At 41.3% G+C, this 19056-nt stretch overlaps 1 protein-coding gene across 1 annotated transcript in view; it reads left to right on the top strand.

The window, feature by feature from the left end:
- Positions 1–19056, top strand: part of nlgn2b (neuroligin 2b) — a 56152-nt gene that overhangs the window by 27680 nt on the left and 9416 nt on the right. The window contains exons 3-4 of the mRNA XM_031856929.1: positions 3459–3512; positions 8319–8468. Of these exons, the coding sequence (XP_031712789.1) occupies positions 3459–3512; positions 8319–8468 (204 nt within the window). The remainder of the gene's footprint in view (positions 1–3458; positions 3513–8318; positions 8469–19056) is intronic.

The following is a 19056-nucleotide window of genomic DNA, read 5'->3' as shown; positions in this document are numbered from 1 at the left end:
TGTTCACCCCTCCTGCTCTCTCCTCCCTGAAATCCTCCCTGCTTCTTCTTTCTTCTCTCCCCTCTCCATCTTTATGCAGATGGCGGTAGAAGGGGTCACTGTTCTGAATGCAAATGAGCTCCGTGCCCTTCCCCACCAGGCCACTATGTAGCCTGCGACTTCTTCAATTCAAATGAAATTCAAATAACTCCTTAGAATTATGTAAATAACACAAATGTTCTTGTGGGTTGAACAGTGAGTTTCACTCTCCCTTTATCTCCCTCCTGCTCCTTACCTCCTTTTACAGTGCTCTTCCCTAACTCCCCTATGTAGCCAGGCTGCGAGGCAAGAGAACTGTCTCACTGCATTGCTGTTTCCTCAAGACACTCTTCGGCTATGGGCCTAAGATCCTTCATTTTTATTGCCGCTAGAGCAGCCATTTACTGTGCTCTTTATTAAAAACCATATTTCAGGACGCAGGACAGCGGAGGCGGATGCTGAGGGCACAGCAGAAGAGATGGAGAGCAGAAGGACAGGACTGCATGTGCTGGGAGCTGCTGCCTGGATGCAGGGGGGGTTGAACCGGAGCTGTGTCTGACACCTTGTCAAGCAGACAGGCCACCATAGACATGACATACTGCAGCTTCATCCCGTTTACCGCACTGAGGAAATGGAGAGGGACGGGAGGCAGCTTGCGCTCTGGCCACTAGCTCACTGAACCGAACAGAAATGCTGTTGACTGAGAGCTGGAGCTGCATTAGGTCAAACAGCACTGGGACAACCCAAGCCAAATGCTCCTGCGTAGGCCAATGCATTTATGTGACCAGTGGCCCATTACATTATGAGATGGTCAACCTACCGGCAGGCTTCTCTACTGAGGCAGAAGGGAAAGATGTTTTTTTAAAAGTGTGTCTGTTTCCCTTCGGCTACATCCTACTTTTTGTCTTGTCTAATCCATTATAGTATTCATTCAAAACTCTGAAGTTTGTTGTCAGAAGTTAAGACCTAGATACTGCCATGAGCATTTCTTTCAAAGCAAATCACCCACATAGCAATGCAATCTATTTCTGTAGAGGAATGACAGCAGTAAGATAGCCACAATATACTGACAACCAGCACAGAAATGTTAGTCTAACAATGGAAATATAGCTTACAAAAAATCTGATGATTAAGTAAAAGTATTTTTTTTTTAGCCATGCTAGACATTGCTCTTGGGATGGCAATGTCCTTCTGTTGGTCTACCACTTTGGTCCAGACATATCTCAACAGCTGTTGGACGGATTGGCATGGCATTTGATTCACACATTCATGTTCCCCACACGATGAATTGCAACAACTTAGGTGATGCCCTGACTTTACATCTAGCGGCATCATCTGGTCAAAAGTTAAAAAAATGGCAATACTTTGGTTTATAAGCATACCTGTAAAACTAATGGCATATCCATCAACCTCAGCTTCTGTTTGGCAGGAACATGAGGAGACCTATACGTTTGATAAACTATACGGATTGTGCCCACATGCGGTCCACACCTCACTGAGATCTGAACTCAATGCGGGCCAGGCCACCTCGGCATGTGGTCTGGCTTATCGGATCTAAATGCGAGCAAGATCCGATGGCGGAGCGTACGTACTTGATTGTTAATGCGTCCTGGCATAATCGGATGACAGAAGTCGCATCGAAAAGACAAGTGTAACCACAGCCTTAGTCTTGTTGAACTGTTGATCTGACAAGACTTTACTCAGGTCTCTAGAAAACTGTGAAGGGCTATTTTATAGACTCAACAATCAAGAGTAATAAAGTCAACAGTACTTCTTTTCATTTTGTCAGTTTTTTAGTCTTAGGTTAAGGTGAGGTAACCTTGTGCAGTCTTAAGATTAAGTCGGACGGCCCGTTACAAAGTGCGACTGTCTGTTTGAGCGAAGCTTATCCTCACGTATAGTTTAGCTCTGTGTTAGGCATTAGAGAAGGAATGAAATCAGAGAAGTCTCCATTAAGCGGCGAGGTGTGGTTTTAAAGTGGTGCTAAGTAGTGGGGAAGTGCTGACAAGACGGAGGACTTCTGTGCCTCACTATCCATTACCGGTCTGTCTACCCGTCTGCTCCATAGCCGAGGACCAACTACTGTACCATCTCCCTTCATGGCAGGAAGTGCTCTCTGGATCAGGCGCCTGTATGCTGGTACTCATAGGATGCAGCAAATCCATTCAGCATTGATCCTTTTCCATTTCGACGGAAGATAAACATTTTATATCAGGAAACCATATTCATAGAGAGGGATGGTTGAAAATGCGGCAGTAGAGTGCAGTGATGCTCTTTGTCAATAGACGCAAAGCAGTGTGAAAAGGGTATATGCCGTCACTTCACTGTGAGGGTTCTAGCAGAATGGTAGAAACGGACATGTCAGCAGAACTCCGAGTGATAAACCCCTTGGCAACCCGAAGTAGAGAGCAGGGAATGTGCTGCTGGGTGGGTACGGGGAGGAGAGCAACACGTGATAAGGACACTGTTAGCATGCTTTGTGTAGTGCGTGGAGGTTTAATGTGTGCCTGCGTGTGTGTGTGTGTGTGTGTGTGTGTGTGTGTGTGTACGTGTGTGTGAACGTGAGGTTGTTTTAATAGCTTTCTCTAAGACGTGCCTCTGCAGACAGTGACTGAGAGCGACACAAAACGCATCGGTAATTGTGGGCTGAAGAACAAATGAACTAATGGGATCCTTATCAGTTAAGACTTACGGAGGTTGACGTGCCAGGGCGTCGGTTGGTCACTGTGATAAATGCTTGTTTTTGGCCGTGCCCTATGGAGCATTTAACTGGCGTTACCATTAAAGCTTAATGTGGGGCTCCTCTTTGACCTTGGTGAGGGGAATCCTGTCACAAGACTTTGCAGTGCGGGTGGAAATATCAAAAACAGCTCCCTCTTTGCTAATTTGGAAGTAAAGACTCTCATTTCAGGCTATATGCCAGAATTTATCTGTGCACAATGTGTGTCTTCAGTGTTACGTTTTGACATTCAATATCGTGCAGGGACTTTTTGCCTCGGGACTGCAACACTGTCCTGAGCTGTAGCAGGATACAGAGAGTCTTGGCATTCCTTTGCCTTTTCTGACCGAAAAGAGTGATGGCTTGATTCTGCTCATTGATTTTTCTTTACAGAGCAGCGGCGTGTCAGGACGGATAGGGAGAAGGGTTGAGGAGAAGTCGTCTCTGGGGTCATTTCAAGGCAGTGCGTGACTAGATCCTAAGCAGTTAAAACTGATGTGTTTGGGGTTATCTTTTGAGGAAACGGGTGTGCAGTCCTTGTAAACATTTGTCTCTAGCTGTGCAGAGCCACTGAAACGTAACGGAGCATCTCGTCTTTTGCTATTTTCCTCATTTAATCTTCTCTTGTTTTTCTGTTTTGTTTTTGCTGCAAATGCAATCTTTTTGAATTTTTTCGCTCTTGTCCCCCCTCCCCCCCCCACCCCTCTTTTCTGAACCTCAGGTCCGCTCACAAAAAAACAAGACGAGTCTACAATGAACAGACCCAGGGATGAAGGTATTTTAATTGCATGTTTTGTTTTCTTCCTCGTGCCCCATTTTTCAAGCTCTGTGGGGAATTGTGTGTTTGTATCAGTATTAATAATCACCTTAGACTCATCACTCTTATGTGCACATTACATGATCCATTGTTGAGTGCTGTTATCAGCACACAAATCTGCCGTGCCTTCTCACTGGCACACGTTGAGATAAAATGCATGCAAGACAGAGCTACATATAACGTCGTTTTTCTTCATTCCCCACAAATTCTGCTTTTTTGGGTACCTGCACAGGGAGCTAATTTACTTCCCTTTCTCAGTTGCTATGTGGTTGATCAACCACACGCTGATGTTCTGACTATCCTGTGTGATGCATCACTGAAAATCAATGCTCAAGCCTTTTTTCACCGGCACTTTCATTTTTGTACTATACTCCTTATGAAATGGTCTGCTGATTTATTGTCCTTCATAATGTATTTGGGCTTTCTCCAGTTCTTCATTTTCAAAGAAGAAGAAAAAAACGGAGGATTTCTGCATATTTCTGCTCTTGCTGTACATTTTCAAGTTCACTGCAGTCGTGTGGAGATGCTCTCACTACTTTTTACTGATGCAGCCAAAATCAATGCAGACAGTGTGTGCATCTGTTTCTGTCCACGTGCCCAGACATACTGTATATTACATAGCATTATGCATGCAGAGAGAGCATTGCATTTACATTTGAGCACTGTGTGTCTACTCAAGCGCAGTACATGTGCAAATCTACGCCTGAGTGCATGTGCTCTAATTTGTGCCAATGTGTGTGGTTTTTCTTCTCTTTTTTTTTGTTGTATTTTGAGCTCTGTGCTATTTGGGTATTGAATTCTCTCTCCCTTGCATCTCTAATTGCTATGGTTTAAAAAGAGACAGATGTAGCTAATCCAATTGTGTGGTTTCTTAACGGTGAAAACAGAAGGAAGGATTCATGCAGGATTGCCAAGGATAGGAGCAGAATGATAGAATAGAGATGAAAGAAAAGGAAAAGCTGAGCACTGCGAGAGCACAGGGGAGGGCAATGAGGGGGATAGAAGGGGGAAAATAGTCATAATGAAGACAAGTGCATGATGAAATGACATTTACAAAGCTTTGAAAGTGAGAGAGATGTAGAGAAAGAGAGATTGAGAGGGTGGATGAGTAGGAGACTGGTAGAGCTTGACATTTATGCCAACACCTGATGGGTCCTGACAGGATCAGGAGGGCTGGATTCCTCGCTTATAATTGCTCAGGTATGGATTGGACGCAGGTTCCCGAACATTGTTGGAGAATACTATTATTAGCATCTTGTTTATGAAAGTTATTTTTAAGAGCCTGCATTGCTTGGGCTTGGATTTGGATGCAAAAATTATTCAATTGCTGAGTCAGACTGAAACTTTTACCTCGCAAATCAATTGAGATTTCCATAAGAGAATGAATGAGAGAGGCCCGGAATAATGGAAAAGCAGAAAGTAGGCAGTTTCTTCTGAGAGGTAAGACATAACATTGAGAATAGAAGTGAGGGGGCGGGGGGGGGGGGGGGGGGGGATAGTATCAGGTTAGGTAGAAGAGGAGTGAATAATTTGCCAGTGTTTTGGAGGCAGGCAGGAAAGACAGAGAGCTCCTTGTTGGCCGTATAGGCCTTGGATTTGGGCTGAGTGAAACACTTTCACCCTGCGACCCTGCAACCCTAATCACCCCTCTGTTTGTGCTGAGCTCCCTCCAATCATTGTACCGGGTCCCTCGCTTCAACACACATCCAACTCTCTTTCCATTTGTATTTCTTTATCGTTCTTTGTTGCAGAAAAGTGATTATCTCATGCAAATGGTGTCATATGTTTTCAGTTTTTTTGTTAACGCCAGAGTTCGCCGAGCCAGACGGCTTGACAAAATACCACGTGTCCCATTTTATAAAATCATAAACCAGACAGATATTATTATGAAGCTTACCTGATGAAAGTTCAAAGCCCCCAAAATATTGTCGGAATATGATGCGTACGTAAGTGATGAGATATAGACTGCCAGAAGTTTTCTTCTTTTGCACCACTTAGACCTTTTCCTATTCACCTTTCATTAAGGCATTGTAGGTATGCATGAGCTTTTTATCTTTTATTCCAAAATTAATGGATTTTTTTATTTCCATTTAGTTCCTTTTTGGGGGGCTTACTCCCAGCCTATATTGGGCTTAGCAAATATTTCAGTTATAAGTTTAATGTTTCTGACTTATTAGGAAAAAAATATTTTCACTCCCTCTTTTATCATTAGTATGATCATTTACATAACTGGTTGATTAATGTTAAAATTGCAAGCTGCTCGATTTTTACTGTCCAGTACAGCAATAGATACCAATTTAACTTAGACAAAAGAAAAACACTATCATCTTTCAGCCTTTTGGAAAAACCAATGATAGAAAGTCTCAAAGAGAAAATACATGTTATGCTCAAGGCTAGTGGAGCAGAGGCTAGCTTGAAAAGGGTGCTCTCTACTAAAGGCAAATGTATTGACAGGCTACTAAACATTTAAATTGAAAGGAAATTTGAATTTTAACTCCACCGATTTTAACACATCAAAGTCTGTTTACAGATGTTGGAAGTACTGCTGCTGCTGAGGCCGTGCTGGTTGGGGCTGAAGACAAGTTTGAAAATTTGGTGGTGTGGAGTTAGAAAGAAGTGAACATACCAGACCTCTGTCACTCGCTCCTACTAGTTTAACACACCTGAATCCCCAACCCAGCTGTTGGCAGTCGAGTTGCATTGTGGGTAGTGGGTATTGTAGGCACCTGACAAGGGGGAAGAACGTGTGGAATACAAAAAGACTAGTATATCAGCGCAGCACTCGTTTAAGTAGTTTTTGATGTTTGACAGGTGAGTGTATCAAATATTCTGCCAACCTGCAGGCTAAATCGGTACAAAAATTAATTTATTCCATTCTCCATCAAATTGTTTAATAGCAACAAGTAATATTTTATAATATGATTTTATTGGGGACTAATATATTATGACTTGATTATTTATTTTCTGTGTTGATCACACCTGTATTATTTTTGTATTATTCGTAACTATTGTCGACATGCGTATTTAAGCATGTTTATGCACGAGTGTGTATATGATCTATGTTCTATGCGTGCATGTGGATTGCGATGTTGGCAAGTGTATTGTGTGATGCAGTGGTTGGAGCCCAAGCCAAATTTCCCTGCGGGACAATTAAGTATATCTTATCTTATCTTAAATATGTTTACATCAGTAATCTGTGTGAACACAGCAGTGAAATAGTATTGTAATAGTTCAACAAAATACTGATTGGGCCTTTAAAATGGCTGCTACACATCGTAGCCGAAGTTGGTTTTCTCTCAGGATTTAATTTATGGTGTGAGTGTTGCTGTGAGGCCTGCTGTTATGTCACTCCTCTATACAGCCCTGGTAATGCCGGGATAATTGAACTTGTTTACATATCCTCTGGGAAATCAGCCGAGCTACAGAATACACCAGAGAAGAGCAGAAAAAGAGCAGCACGTCAGAGTGTATGACTGAAAATCTTTATTTTTAGCCAGTCTGCTTGTGTCATACGTTTGATCCATAAAAGATCTCTCCGTGTGTGTGAAGCCATATGTGCCATTTTTCCATGTTCCCCTTGTGTGTGTGTGTGTGCGCGCGACTGTGAGTGACGCACCCAAGTGCATGTGTAACCTGAGATTCAGGTGGTGATGCAGGCGGGTGTGCAAATACGTGAGTAGAATTTGTTACCACGGCAACAGGCATTCAGTGAGTCGGTGCAATGGAATGGCTGGTGCAGTTCTATTAGCGAGAAGCAGTTTCCATAGCGACTCAACATCGCAGCTGCCTATGCAAGAGTTTGTGTGTGTGTGTGTGTGTGTGTGTGCGTGTCTCTGTATGAATCCTGTGTGAATTTGAGTGTTCATTAGCGTACCTCGCTATGTATGACTTGCTTTGTAACATTTCAGATTTTTTCATCCTTCCTATCGTGTTTTTTTTGGTGTGAACCTCCCATCCATGTCTCTACCCCCGTCGGTTCTCTTACACTGCCCTATTTTCATCTCCTTCCTCTCGCCGTCTTACTCCCCTTTATCTCTCTTTCTCTCTTCCTATCTGCCTCTCTCTCTCTCTCTCCCCCCCATCTCTGAGTGCTGAAGCTCATCAGGGTAAACAGATGCTGTAGCTGTTATTTATGTTTCCACTTGGTCTGGCTTTCATACAAATTATCCACAGGCCTTGCACAGTGCAGACGCTCAGCCTAACTGGGCTGCACTGGCAGTTCTCGCAGCCTTATCCACGCTCAAACACTCAGGCCATACCACAGACGCTGCAAAGTAGGGGGGATTGGGGGGGGGGGCACACAGGCTGACAGAATGAACCATAGCAACACACTGATGGGCACAAAGACACCAATAACAGAGAGGGCATCAGAACTGGCTGCACCATTTGCTCCACACATAGAGGGGTATGCGAGTTTGGGAATGTACCATTACGGCACAGGACAGGGGAAGCAGACGTTTCAGCCCAGTGGGGCTGACATTAAATACGTGCTGCCACCTTAAAGGCAGTACACTGACAACGTTCATACTTAGTGTCTTTATCTCTTTTGCTGAAGTGATTCACTGGCTGTAGCATGTTAGAAAAAGCTGCATATGGATCTTTTTACTTTGTTGACTGCTGCAGTAACTTAGTTTGAAGTGGGTAGACTACCTGTTGCCTGTGGACACTCAACAGAAACTGTTAAAACGTGTGGGTGTGTGGTTTTTACCAAAGAATAAATGAACATGAAAATAATGAACACCATTGTTTGTCTGTGTTGCGCAGATATTCGGGATCGTCGTAAGAAGCCGGTGATGCTGTTCATCCACGGGGGCTCCTACATGGAGGGCTCAGGGAACATGTTTGATGGCAGCGTCCTCGCTGCCTATGGAAATGTCATTGTGGTCACCATGAACTATCGGCTCGGCGTGCTCGGTAAGTTTGGCATGCCACACATCCTGCAGGCTAACCTTAGGGTTAGCTTCTGATGCAAATGTTTACAGACTTTGTTTGACATGTGTCACATCTCACCTTTACCGGTCCCTGTGTCAGACAGCTGATGTCTATGAAAATATGTGTTTGAGAATTGGTGGTACAATGCACTGTATGGAACTCCCACATTAAAAAAACATTTATTTGCAGGCTCCTGTAGTCCAAATACTGCAGGTGTTACTCTACGCTAACATCACAAGGCATATGAATGTCAGTTTACACTTGTAATGGCATGTACTGTAATGCTAGCATGCCCCTCATCTTAAATTATTGCAGCAGTGTTGACATGCTACAGCAAAAAGAACATGTAAGGGAAAGTGCAGACATCATGCACAAAAGAGGTGTGAATGGTGAGTATCCCAAGGGAGCTACTGTGTAAATTAATGTCCCATCAAAGCAAAAACAAAGAAATTGCTAAAGCAGATGACATTGCTATACCAGTGTTATCTTTTTTAATATATATTTTTTTGTTTTTATCTTTCTTGTGAATACCATTCGTGCACAAGCAAAAATATTTCTTCCTCAAACATTTACATCCCCTTTCACATTTTGATGATGAATTATTAATTATATTTTCCCCTTTCTTGTCTACAACATATGATGTGTTAATAACTATAAACCTAAAACAGAGCTCCAAAGCAGAGCCTTTCGACGAATCCTCTTACATTTAGAAATGGGTTTCAGTACAAATGTTGAAAACCGCACAATAGAAATGTTTTAAAGTCGAAATAGTTCAGTATGAAACCTAGGCTCGATGTCGCTGCCCTTCATGGTGGAAGTAAGTTTAACAAAGTACGCTGTGATAGATTTACCTGTTGCTTGATGCAAATGTTACTCTTAAACACAAATTAAGACTAAAATAGAGCAGTGAAAGCTCCTATTAGTTTCACGAATATGCACGTAATCTATTGTCAGTGTTACACTGTCGTCATCATCAAGTGGCATGTCGGCCAGAAGAGATAAAAATATAGTCTGCACAACGAGGGAGAGGAGGTTGATGGCCACAAAAACGAGCAGATCAGTTGCAAAAATCAAATGTTCCATGCACAATGTGTGTGATAGTTTAACTAAAAAAGTGAATGTAGTGATTTATTTCAGTCGAAGAAGTGATTAGTGTTAGGTTACTCTTTAAGACGCTTTTGGGAAATGAGGCCCTGGCATCTTCAACACTTGGCCCGGCTGAACCCAACTGCTGCCTCTAAATTAAAGACCTGAACCCGACCCAGGCTCAAACTTTATTTATTTCATCCATTGTTTTACGTGAACTGTCCTGACAAATTATCAGGGTTCGGGTCAAGTAGCGGAAGTTGCCTGATGTTACAGACTACTGGTGTGGGACCTGGAAACATCTTTATGTACAAAAACAGTCTGTGTGTGCAGCTCCTTGATCTGTTCACGAAGGGTTATTTCTGTGCAGCAGGGATTTCACAATAAAGCACAACCAGGTGTGTTTACTGTGTTCACTTACCCTGAAAATTATTTTATATTTTTTAGTAATTAATTGTTATATTAATATGCTCTTCTGCAGAAAAAAACAGCCAGGATCAGACTCACTGTACAGTATACTTCAGAGACACCACTAACCACTTAATGCCTTTGGTGCAAACTGAAAACAGAAATAAATGTGTGTTTGTTGCTTTCAGTGTATTTTTGGATTATGGGGTATTCTATTTGTCCATTCTGTTGGAGCTTTGCGGTGCTTGCATGGCCTGTGAGCTGTGTGTGTGTGTGTGTGTGTGTGTGTGTGTGTGTGTGTGTGTGTGTGTGTGTGTGTGTGTGCACCCAGCCCTTGTACTGCTGGATATCAGTGGAGTCAAGTATTTACATTTGCCGTCATCTTTTGGAGGTGTTTGCACACAGACTATCTGACGCTGGCATTTCGGTTGCCAGGTTGGGTAATCAGATATTGTTTATTGCATCGCGCCTGTTTCAACATACCAGAATAATGATAAACAGAGAAACGGGAGTAGTTTAGGGTGTCGTCCAAGAGCTGCAGAGAGTATTAACAGAGGGTAACATGATCCAGAGTGTTATTGAGAGGGCCAATGGAGAGGGGACAAGGACAAACTGAGAGTTAGTGAAAAGAGGACCTGGACCTGCAGCTCAATTCTGCTCGATTTCTGCTTGTTATGAGGGGGGGGGGTTTCACAGCCGCTAGACAAATCGTGACCGTTAAGAAATTGGGCGTGAGATTCAGTTTACATTTAGAAAGCAGGTTTGTTGAATGTAGTATTTAAATTACACTCTGAATGAAACGCTCTTCTGGGGTTTCTTTGTGTACCTCCTTTACAGACACCGCGACTCGATCGATTTACATTGACTTTGTTTCTGGGATTCATGTTGGAGATGTTTGAAGTTCATGCTCATGCATTGTACATTATGTCTATTGCACTGAACCTCCACTCACTATCATTAAAATGCATACGAAATACATACATATAAATGTGTACAGCGCTCCCGCTGAGTGATAATGAGGGATGACGCAGTGTCCTCGATTCCTTTAACACTGGTGTAAATTTTGGTATGTGGGCGAATGTGTGCTCTCCCTCTCTCACTCTCAGATATGCTTTAAATGGGTTACTGTACTAAGGCGATTATCGTAGCATGTGTGTTTGTATGTTTGTGTAGCATAAGCATGCATGTTTGCTCATGTGACCACAGATCTTCTTGTACATGTAACAGTGTGTAAGTGTGTGTGTGTGTGTGTGTGTGCGTGCTACTTGGTTGTGTGCCGTGCGTAAAATATATGTATGAATAATGCACCATCCATCTGAATATTTAATAGTGCTCCTCTCTGACGCTGAATTTGAGTCAAAGGGAGAAACACAAGCATGCTATATTTTAATAGTTTTACATCCTAATCTTTAGTATTATCCTGTACTTACACACACAGGAGCTTACATATACCATCCTCATTTCATACAATGCCTGCGCCTTTAAGAGAGTGATAGGGAGTCAGGAATAAGGGAAGAAGTGAAAGCAGGGAATAGAGACAGATGAGCGAGGGAGAACCATAGAGAGAGAGTGAGGGGAAAGGAAACAGAAGGGGGGAGATGGGAACAGTCTAAAAATAAACCATCAGAAATGCTTTTTTAAATCTGCAGTGATGCAAAGTATTCATTCAAATAAACGCTCTTGCAGTGTGACCACAGCACCCTTCCATATGGTTTAACGCCGTATGCTTTCACCCCAGTACGACATGTACACATGTAACTTTCCAGCAAATATACTTTTCTTATTAATTAATGATACGCCCTGTCGTTGTGGAGTGGAATGGGAGAATGAGGAGAAAATGTCTGCTGCACACAGCCTGGTTCAGAGGTTTGGGGACAGTTGAGATTCCAGATTGCACCTCGGCTCACCTTCTCCTACCTTCCTCCTGCTCCAGGCCCAGAGAGCCTTCTGATTAGTGTTGCACAGCCATCTGTTCAGACTAATTAACTAATTAACTAATTAATGAACTCTGGGGAAAGGCCCACCATCGTGGGCTCTGAGAGTGAGGGCATTTTTCACCTCAGGAAGAGAGATGAAACGCTTCTTCTGGAAACGTTTCTCTACCCAATTTCAGCTTTTTACTTGTAAGTAAGAGCAACCCATTTAGTAGTAAATACCACCACATTTAATAACCACGGCTTTTTCACTGAGTAAAGGGAGTATTTAAGTTCAGAACAAACTAATTGTGCTGTCAATGTTCTGAAAATGAGTCATGTTTTGTCCATGCTAACACTCCAATTGATCAATACTGGTGGTCAATTTGATTTGTGATCTATTGATTGGATTATTTGACCACTTGGAAGTGTTGTGTTTAAAACAAGCTGTAAACACAACACTGACATATTATCACCTTAAAACATTTATATGGTGAATTTATTCTATTTTTTGCACTCTGCAGACACTGAGCGACGCTGATTGTCATTTGATGGGCATTTATTCACAAGGCAACATTAGCATTCTCGGCACTGTGCGTCTTTTAAAGGAGCTATTGTATGGCTAACTTGTAAGCAGATAGTTGCTTATTTAAACGTCCAGCAGACACAGAGCAATATGAGCATTTCTTTTGAGTCATATTTGTGTCCTTCTGACAAATGTAAGTTCAATATTGAAACTCTTTTTAGCTCTGATTTGGTCTCCCCCAACTCCTGAAGGGAATATCTGGCTCCTTTTGCTTCTAAATGCTCCACTATGTTCAGCAGCTGTTTGGTTGTTTCAACAACAAAAAAAGGGTTGATGAGAGCAGTGAGACCAGAACTGTAAAGGTGCTGGTTATTAACCAAAACAATGAGCTAAAAAATACTGAATGGATCCATAGAGCTAAGCGGAACTGCAGATTTTCGTGATAATTCTGGTGATAACTCTGTGGGATCCTCTTTCACATTACATCCATTGTTGTTATAAAGATATTGATTAGAGCCGCTTTAAGGTGAAAGCGATCTAGCTTATATTTCGATAAAATTGTTTTGAGTTTGATTGGTTTAGTGTTGAGTTAACTTTTATTCTGCCTGGGAATATTACCTCTCATCTGTTATCTTTAACAGTTTTGCCTCACTTTTGTGGTAATCCTTCAAAATGTAACCAGAGTTGATATTCTCTACAATATTTAATTAACAGGGGCAAGATACGACATTGGGTGCATTTCTATTGCCCCTCAACGGCTCTCAACATGGCAACGCCTGAGCCGGTGGCTCGTAGCTAACAGCGCTAACAGTGCTAACAGTACAATCTACAGCAAACTTGCTGACAGAGCTAAGTGTTTACCTGAGGGGGAACCGGAGGTTGGGTGCCACGCTTATGCGATGACGCTGTCGGGCAGCACAGGTCAGTTGTAACTGTATGAGAGCAGTGCAGAACAGGTCTTTATTTAAAATCTTTATATATTTGATACTGTTGTACTATAACAGAATGCAGAGAAAAATGTATTCTCTTTTGCTTGTTATACTCTGTCGAGTCGGTTTTTGCCCATTAAGTAGATGGATGATTCAATCGAAAATGATGAATCCAAAAATAATCTCCTCATGTTTGTGACACACTAGTGAACACCATTTAATCCGTTACTCAATAATTTATGTATATTTTATAAGCCCATGCACATGAAAAACATTTTTAGCACAAGCCAAGTCAAACAGTATCCACAAATACTACTTAGCCCGGTGAGCCTTGGGAATTAGTTCAAATTGCGTTGCCCGTTGTTCTCAAAAACATCCCTTTAAATATGACATAAACAGTATTTTTAGCCAGCACAGATTTTGCTGTCAATTAATTTCAGCCTGCTGCCTTCCCACAGCTCTGCTGTCCCTAAATACAAATGGAACACACCTCCCACTCCCATCAGAGAGCCACAATCTTCCCACTCTGCGAGCAATGGTTAACTCTTCTTTCCACACATTTTGCCTACAGTGCACGACTGTGATGACAGCACAGAAAAACAATCATGTTTCCTTTTTCGCTTTCAGATTGTGACTAGGTTCATGTGCAAAGATTTTGAATCTATTCCCTTGGCATAATTGGCCACAATATGCTTCATACTTTGTATATCTGGTCCCTATTGCAAGTGTAATTGTGTAGACTGTGATGCGAGAGTGTAATGAATGTGATGGTAAAATTGTGTGTGTTGGAGGCTTCAGGTTGTTGCCAACAGCAGTTGCTTCCAGGATACAGGCAAAGTTCACATTGAGCACTAATGACTTATATGTATGTTGACTGAAACTGACACCAATCTGCCTTCCAGGCTGGCAGCCAGCTGAACAGCTGGACCAATAAAATACAAGGAAAATAATGAATGCAGCTACTGTACTGTACCATACTCGATGCTCGACATGTTGCACAGCACACAGTGTGACACAAAGTGTCAAAATCAAACTCAAAAGGTAGTACCTCAAACATCAACTTTACTTAGGAACTATAGAAAATAGACTCTTTACAAAGAGGAATTGCTAATTATTCGACATACCTTTTAATGATGCCAATTTACCTCAATTTAAACAAATTTAGGCTATAGAAATTATGTAAAGTTGTAACCAGATAATCGACTCAAATACTATGCTGCCATTTATCCAAGCTGCTCACTGGAAGATCCTTAACATGACTCGACAATAACATCTTGTATAGCTTGTATGATATCCACATTAAAATAAACGCAATTGCATAAGACTTTGAGTATGTATATACATAGATATATATATATAGATATATATATATAAATATATATACTGTATATATATATATATATATATATATATAGATAAGGGATTTAACTGCTTTTCATCAGTAATAAGTTGTTTCTGAAACTGAACTTTCTTTGAAAAGCTTTGAAATGTCTTTGTGCGAGTGTGATGTTTGAAGCATTGCTTTTCAAATTTGCATGACAGCCTGGTTTTACTGCACAGCTTGGTACCATTTGAATGGACCTTTTGAGAATAAAATTGCGTGAGATAAGTAAGGTAATAAATACAATGACATAGGAAGCCTATGGGCGGTGTGGTGAAATGACATTAGTTCAGCAGGAGAAAGCCCAATTACAATATAACTTCATTTCTGGGTATACTTGACGTACAGAGTGATACGTAATTGAAATGGACCTGCCAGCGGGTCTCCTGATTGAGCTTCCAGCGCCAACAAGGAGATTTAACAGATTTGTGTAAAAATGTTGGTCATTCGGGTATGATCTTTGAATCAAAGAATGGAAATGATCATTCAACACCAGGGGATGCCAGCAATGCTTTCGACTTTCAGTCTCAAGCAAGACAGGAACAGTTTATTAAAAATCACCCTGTTTTTAGCAGATGTATTAACTGATTATTATTCAAACTACATGTTCTTTACATAAACTCTTGAGAGAATGTGACATTACACTGCTCATTTTGTGTCAATGCCTGTTACAGGATTTACTAACAGAACCTTATTTTGACAGACTATGATGTAAAATTATCCGTGTTCACTGCATACGGTGCAGATATATTCATCCACGCTTACATTCATTCATAGTAGATAATCCCCAAGGTTGCTGCGCAATACTGAATAATCAAATCCACTTAATTTCAATCATCAATACAGATTCTTTAGTCTGCAGTGTGCAGGAGACAGTCGCCATCTGCTAAGGTTTTTATTTCCTATTTTGTGTTAGTGCCTCTGCCTTTGCTTTGATTCATTTTGTGACTCACACAGACAGAGCTTTGTTTTCTCTCTTCAATCACCTTTTCTGTGTGTATAAAAAGGCAATATCTTCCCTCTGATTTTTGACATCTCTAATCATCCTCTGTGTGACGTCACAGTAAAAATGATATAACATGCCCTTCAATATATTCCTTTCACCTCTCTCTCATTTAGGATCTGACAGTAGCTTTGGGCAATATTCGGTTTAATACCTGTCAGATTTACCTACCCGATCCAGACCCCCCCCCCCCCTCTCCTCTTGTTCTCTCTTATTTTTTCACAGAAATATGTTCAGTGACCCACTGCAGTCATTCTGTTCAGTACTGAAAATTCCTCTGCAGATGCATGTCCCCGTCTCAGTAGTCAAACAGCCAGAAGAATGACGGCTGTTCAGTTCTGGACTTTGGATTTGTGACTTTCTTTCTCAGTGTTAAGGTGTTCGACAACAGAGGATGCACCAAATAAAGCTTTTCAATATAGGACACTAAACATACTGTGCAAAATACTGAAAACATCCTCTTGAAGTTGACCTGCTGACCCTTTTTTTGCGTGACACATCTCCCTTGTCTCAAAATTGGAAAAGAAAATCTTTCCGATACATGTTTCTTTATACTAATACATCTTCCTGTTGCAGATGCAATACAATACCAATAAGGGATAATGGCTTTTACCATGACTCCTCTCATCAGCGTACATTACAGGAACACTTAGTGCTCCTACCATTTCTTTTTTATTCAGTGTTAGTGTGCATTATGCTTTCATGATTTCATAAGATACACTTTTTTTGAAAGATTTTTTCAAACTACGACAGGAAGGATATATGAGCCGAAGCAGCAGTTATTATCAGACGGGTCTTGAGGGACTTTTTGTAGGGCACTCTGCCTGATACAGTATACTGTAAATATTTCTGTTTTAAATTTCCCTCCTTCTGTTGCTCACCACTCCTCTGTTTTCTTTCATCCACTCATGTCATGTCTCCAGCCTGAGTCTTTACTTAGAGGTTGATGACTCTCCTCACAGTTCCTTGGCCGTTACCTAAAGCAAGTGTTGAATATGCATGAGTTCAGCCTCATAAACTGCTGCTCTCAGCGCTAAAGTCAGTAGGAAGCCCAGCTCAGCAGATGGGGGGGGGGGGGGATCAGAAAGAAAACTTACTGAAAGAGAAGTAGAGGGAACGTGTTTGACTTATCTTCAGTGGCGGACGATAAACCAAGTTCCCTTTCTTCAAGTTGCCCTTGCAAAGAGAGAGACAGGAGGCGCTAGCATGCTAGTTCATACATGCATGTGCTTTGTTTTTGTGTTCATGTGCGCATGCATGCAGCTGTTTGTGTACTTGAATATGTAACTGCTTGAGTGTGTGTGTGTGTGTGCGTGTGTGTGCGTGTGTGTGTGTGTGTGTGTGTGTGTGTGTAAGTGCTTCTGTGAGTGTCTGTCCATATCATTTTGCCTTAAGCTCTCTGGACAGTTGCCAGGCAACTGTGGCAGGCCGCTCAGCACTCGGCTGGGCAGCCATGGAGCAGACACTTCCACATGTCTATGGTTTTGATATGTGGCACAGGTCAGCGCTGATATGTTACCAGGTCAGAGTCACATCAGGCTGAGAGCCAGAGCCAATTGCTGGGTTGATCTAAGGATAATATAATTACACAATAGCACGCTAACTGTAACTATATCTCTATTTGGTAATCCCATTATCTGTCGTATTAACTTTGGTTCCTCATGGTCATTATCTTATGATCATTAGGTTAGAAGAAGGATTGTTGTTTTCTCATGAGTGGGTCACTATTTGTGGTTGCACATTGGGCAGCTATTAGACTTAGAAAAGCATTGATACGTTCTCTCAAGAAAAAACATTTGTTTCGTTGTGATCCTGAGATAATGTCAAAAAATATAAGCAAACATGACTACGCCTCAGTGTCTATATTTGTGTGTTATATGTACAACATCCAGGTCACTGCATCTCTGGACCAACATGAAAATATTTGGTTTGGGGTATTTTCATCCCTAAATGTAACAATGGAGACATCCAAATAAAGGCACAGGCACGTGAACATTTTGAGAAAGGTTTACCATGATCTAGGGAAGTACTTTTTTGCTTTTCATGCAAACATACTCAAGCATATCCTCTCTGTAAAGGTCCAGTAAATAGTCTCTCTACTGTAGGATGCTGGCACAATAGCAAAGCGCAAAACAGTAATATTACTTACAGATTTCTTTTTAGGCTAAATAAGTTTTACAAAATGTTCTTATAGCTAAAACTGGTGAACCAGGGATGAACCTATCCAAAATAGTCTTAATGAGACACCAGGCCCCAAAAATGTGTGCAACATGTGAACAGTAAATATCAAACACAGTAATATGAATCATAAATAACCCAGGTAAACCCCCAGTAGTGTGAGTACAGGGAATAGTGTGGAATTACATGTTTGGGTCACACAAATTGTTGAAGAAAGATCAGTTTGGTAAGTTGTCATTACCATCATCATCATCATCACTGGCATTATAATCACTAACAATAAAACTGTTGTTCTTCAACACACTTGTGCTGAATGTCCTCTTTTACCATCTGTCACTGTGTGCTCCCTAAACTGTACTCTATGGCGGTGACACTTGCTCCAGCTGCCCTTTAGAACATACTGCTGCTTAGTTCAGTCACTTGTGTGTTTTTCAATTCAAACACAAGGACACTTGCTGAATTGGAACTGCTCAACAGTATTCACCAAAACACTACAATGTGGGCTTATGCCATACAGAGATGCATTATAACTAACACAGTGTATGAGGACACACTGACCATGACACCTGGACCTTGTTTATAGTATAGTCGGATATATTGTGTATAATAGATTATACTGTACATATCCCTACACAACTAAACATTTATTATTTAACCAATATGCTCATTTAGGTGACGTGTAGCATGGTTGTACTGTATAGATCCTTATGTGAACAATATTGTCTGCCCTCCTAGTTTTCAATAACTATTCGACTGACATCACACACAGACCGTCTCGCTGTACAAAGCGGTCAATTGGTAAACAGGTCAGTGAATGACTGGAATTGCCATTTGAACGCCATTCAAATCCATTAGGGCAATGGGGGAGTCCGCCACTGACATTGCAGACTACTATATAGAGAAATAACCAATGAGTGCAAACACATTTAATGGCTATAGCAGAAGAGATTCCAGTCATAAATATACTAGAAATTTCTGGTATCAGTTACAGGCACTGCTGGGAAATTCTGCTCATGCTTTAGAAGAGGCACAGACAAATATAAAATAAATTATAAACTAAATATATATATATATTTTTTAATATATTTGTATATGTATTATATATATGTATATATATTTGTGTGTATAAATACAGAATATATCTAT

This window comes from Anarrhichthys ocellatus, unplaced genomic scaffold, assembly GCF_004355925.1.
Source record: "Anarrhichthys ocellatus isolate YVR2014 unplaced genomic scaffold, GSC_Weel_1.0 scaffold18, whole genome shotgun sequence".
NCBI classification, from domain to species: domain Eukaryota; kingdom Metazoa; phylum Chordata; class Actinopteri; order Perciformes; family Anarhichadidae; genus Anarrhichthys; species Anarrhichthys ocellatus.
The sequence above is the reverse complement of the archived record's forward strand: the minus strand, read 5'-3'. Positions and strand labels throughout refer to the sequence as shown.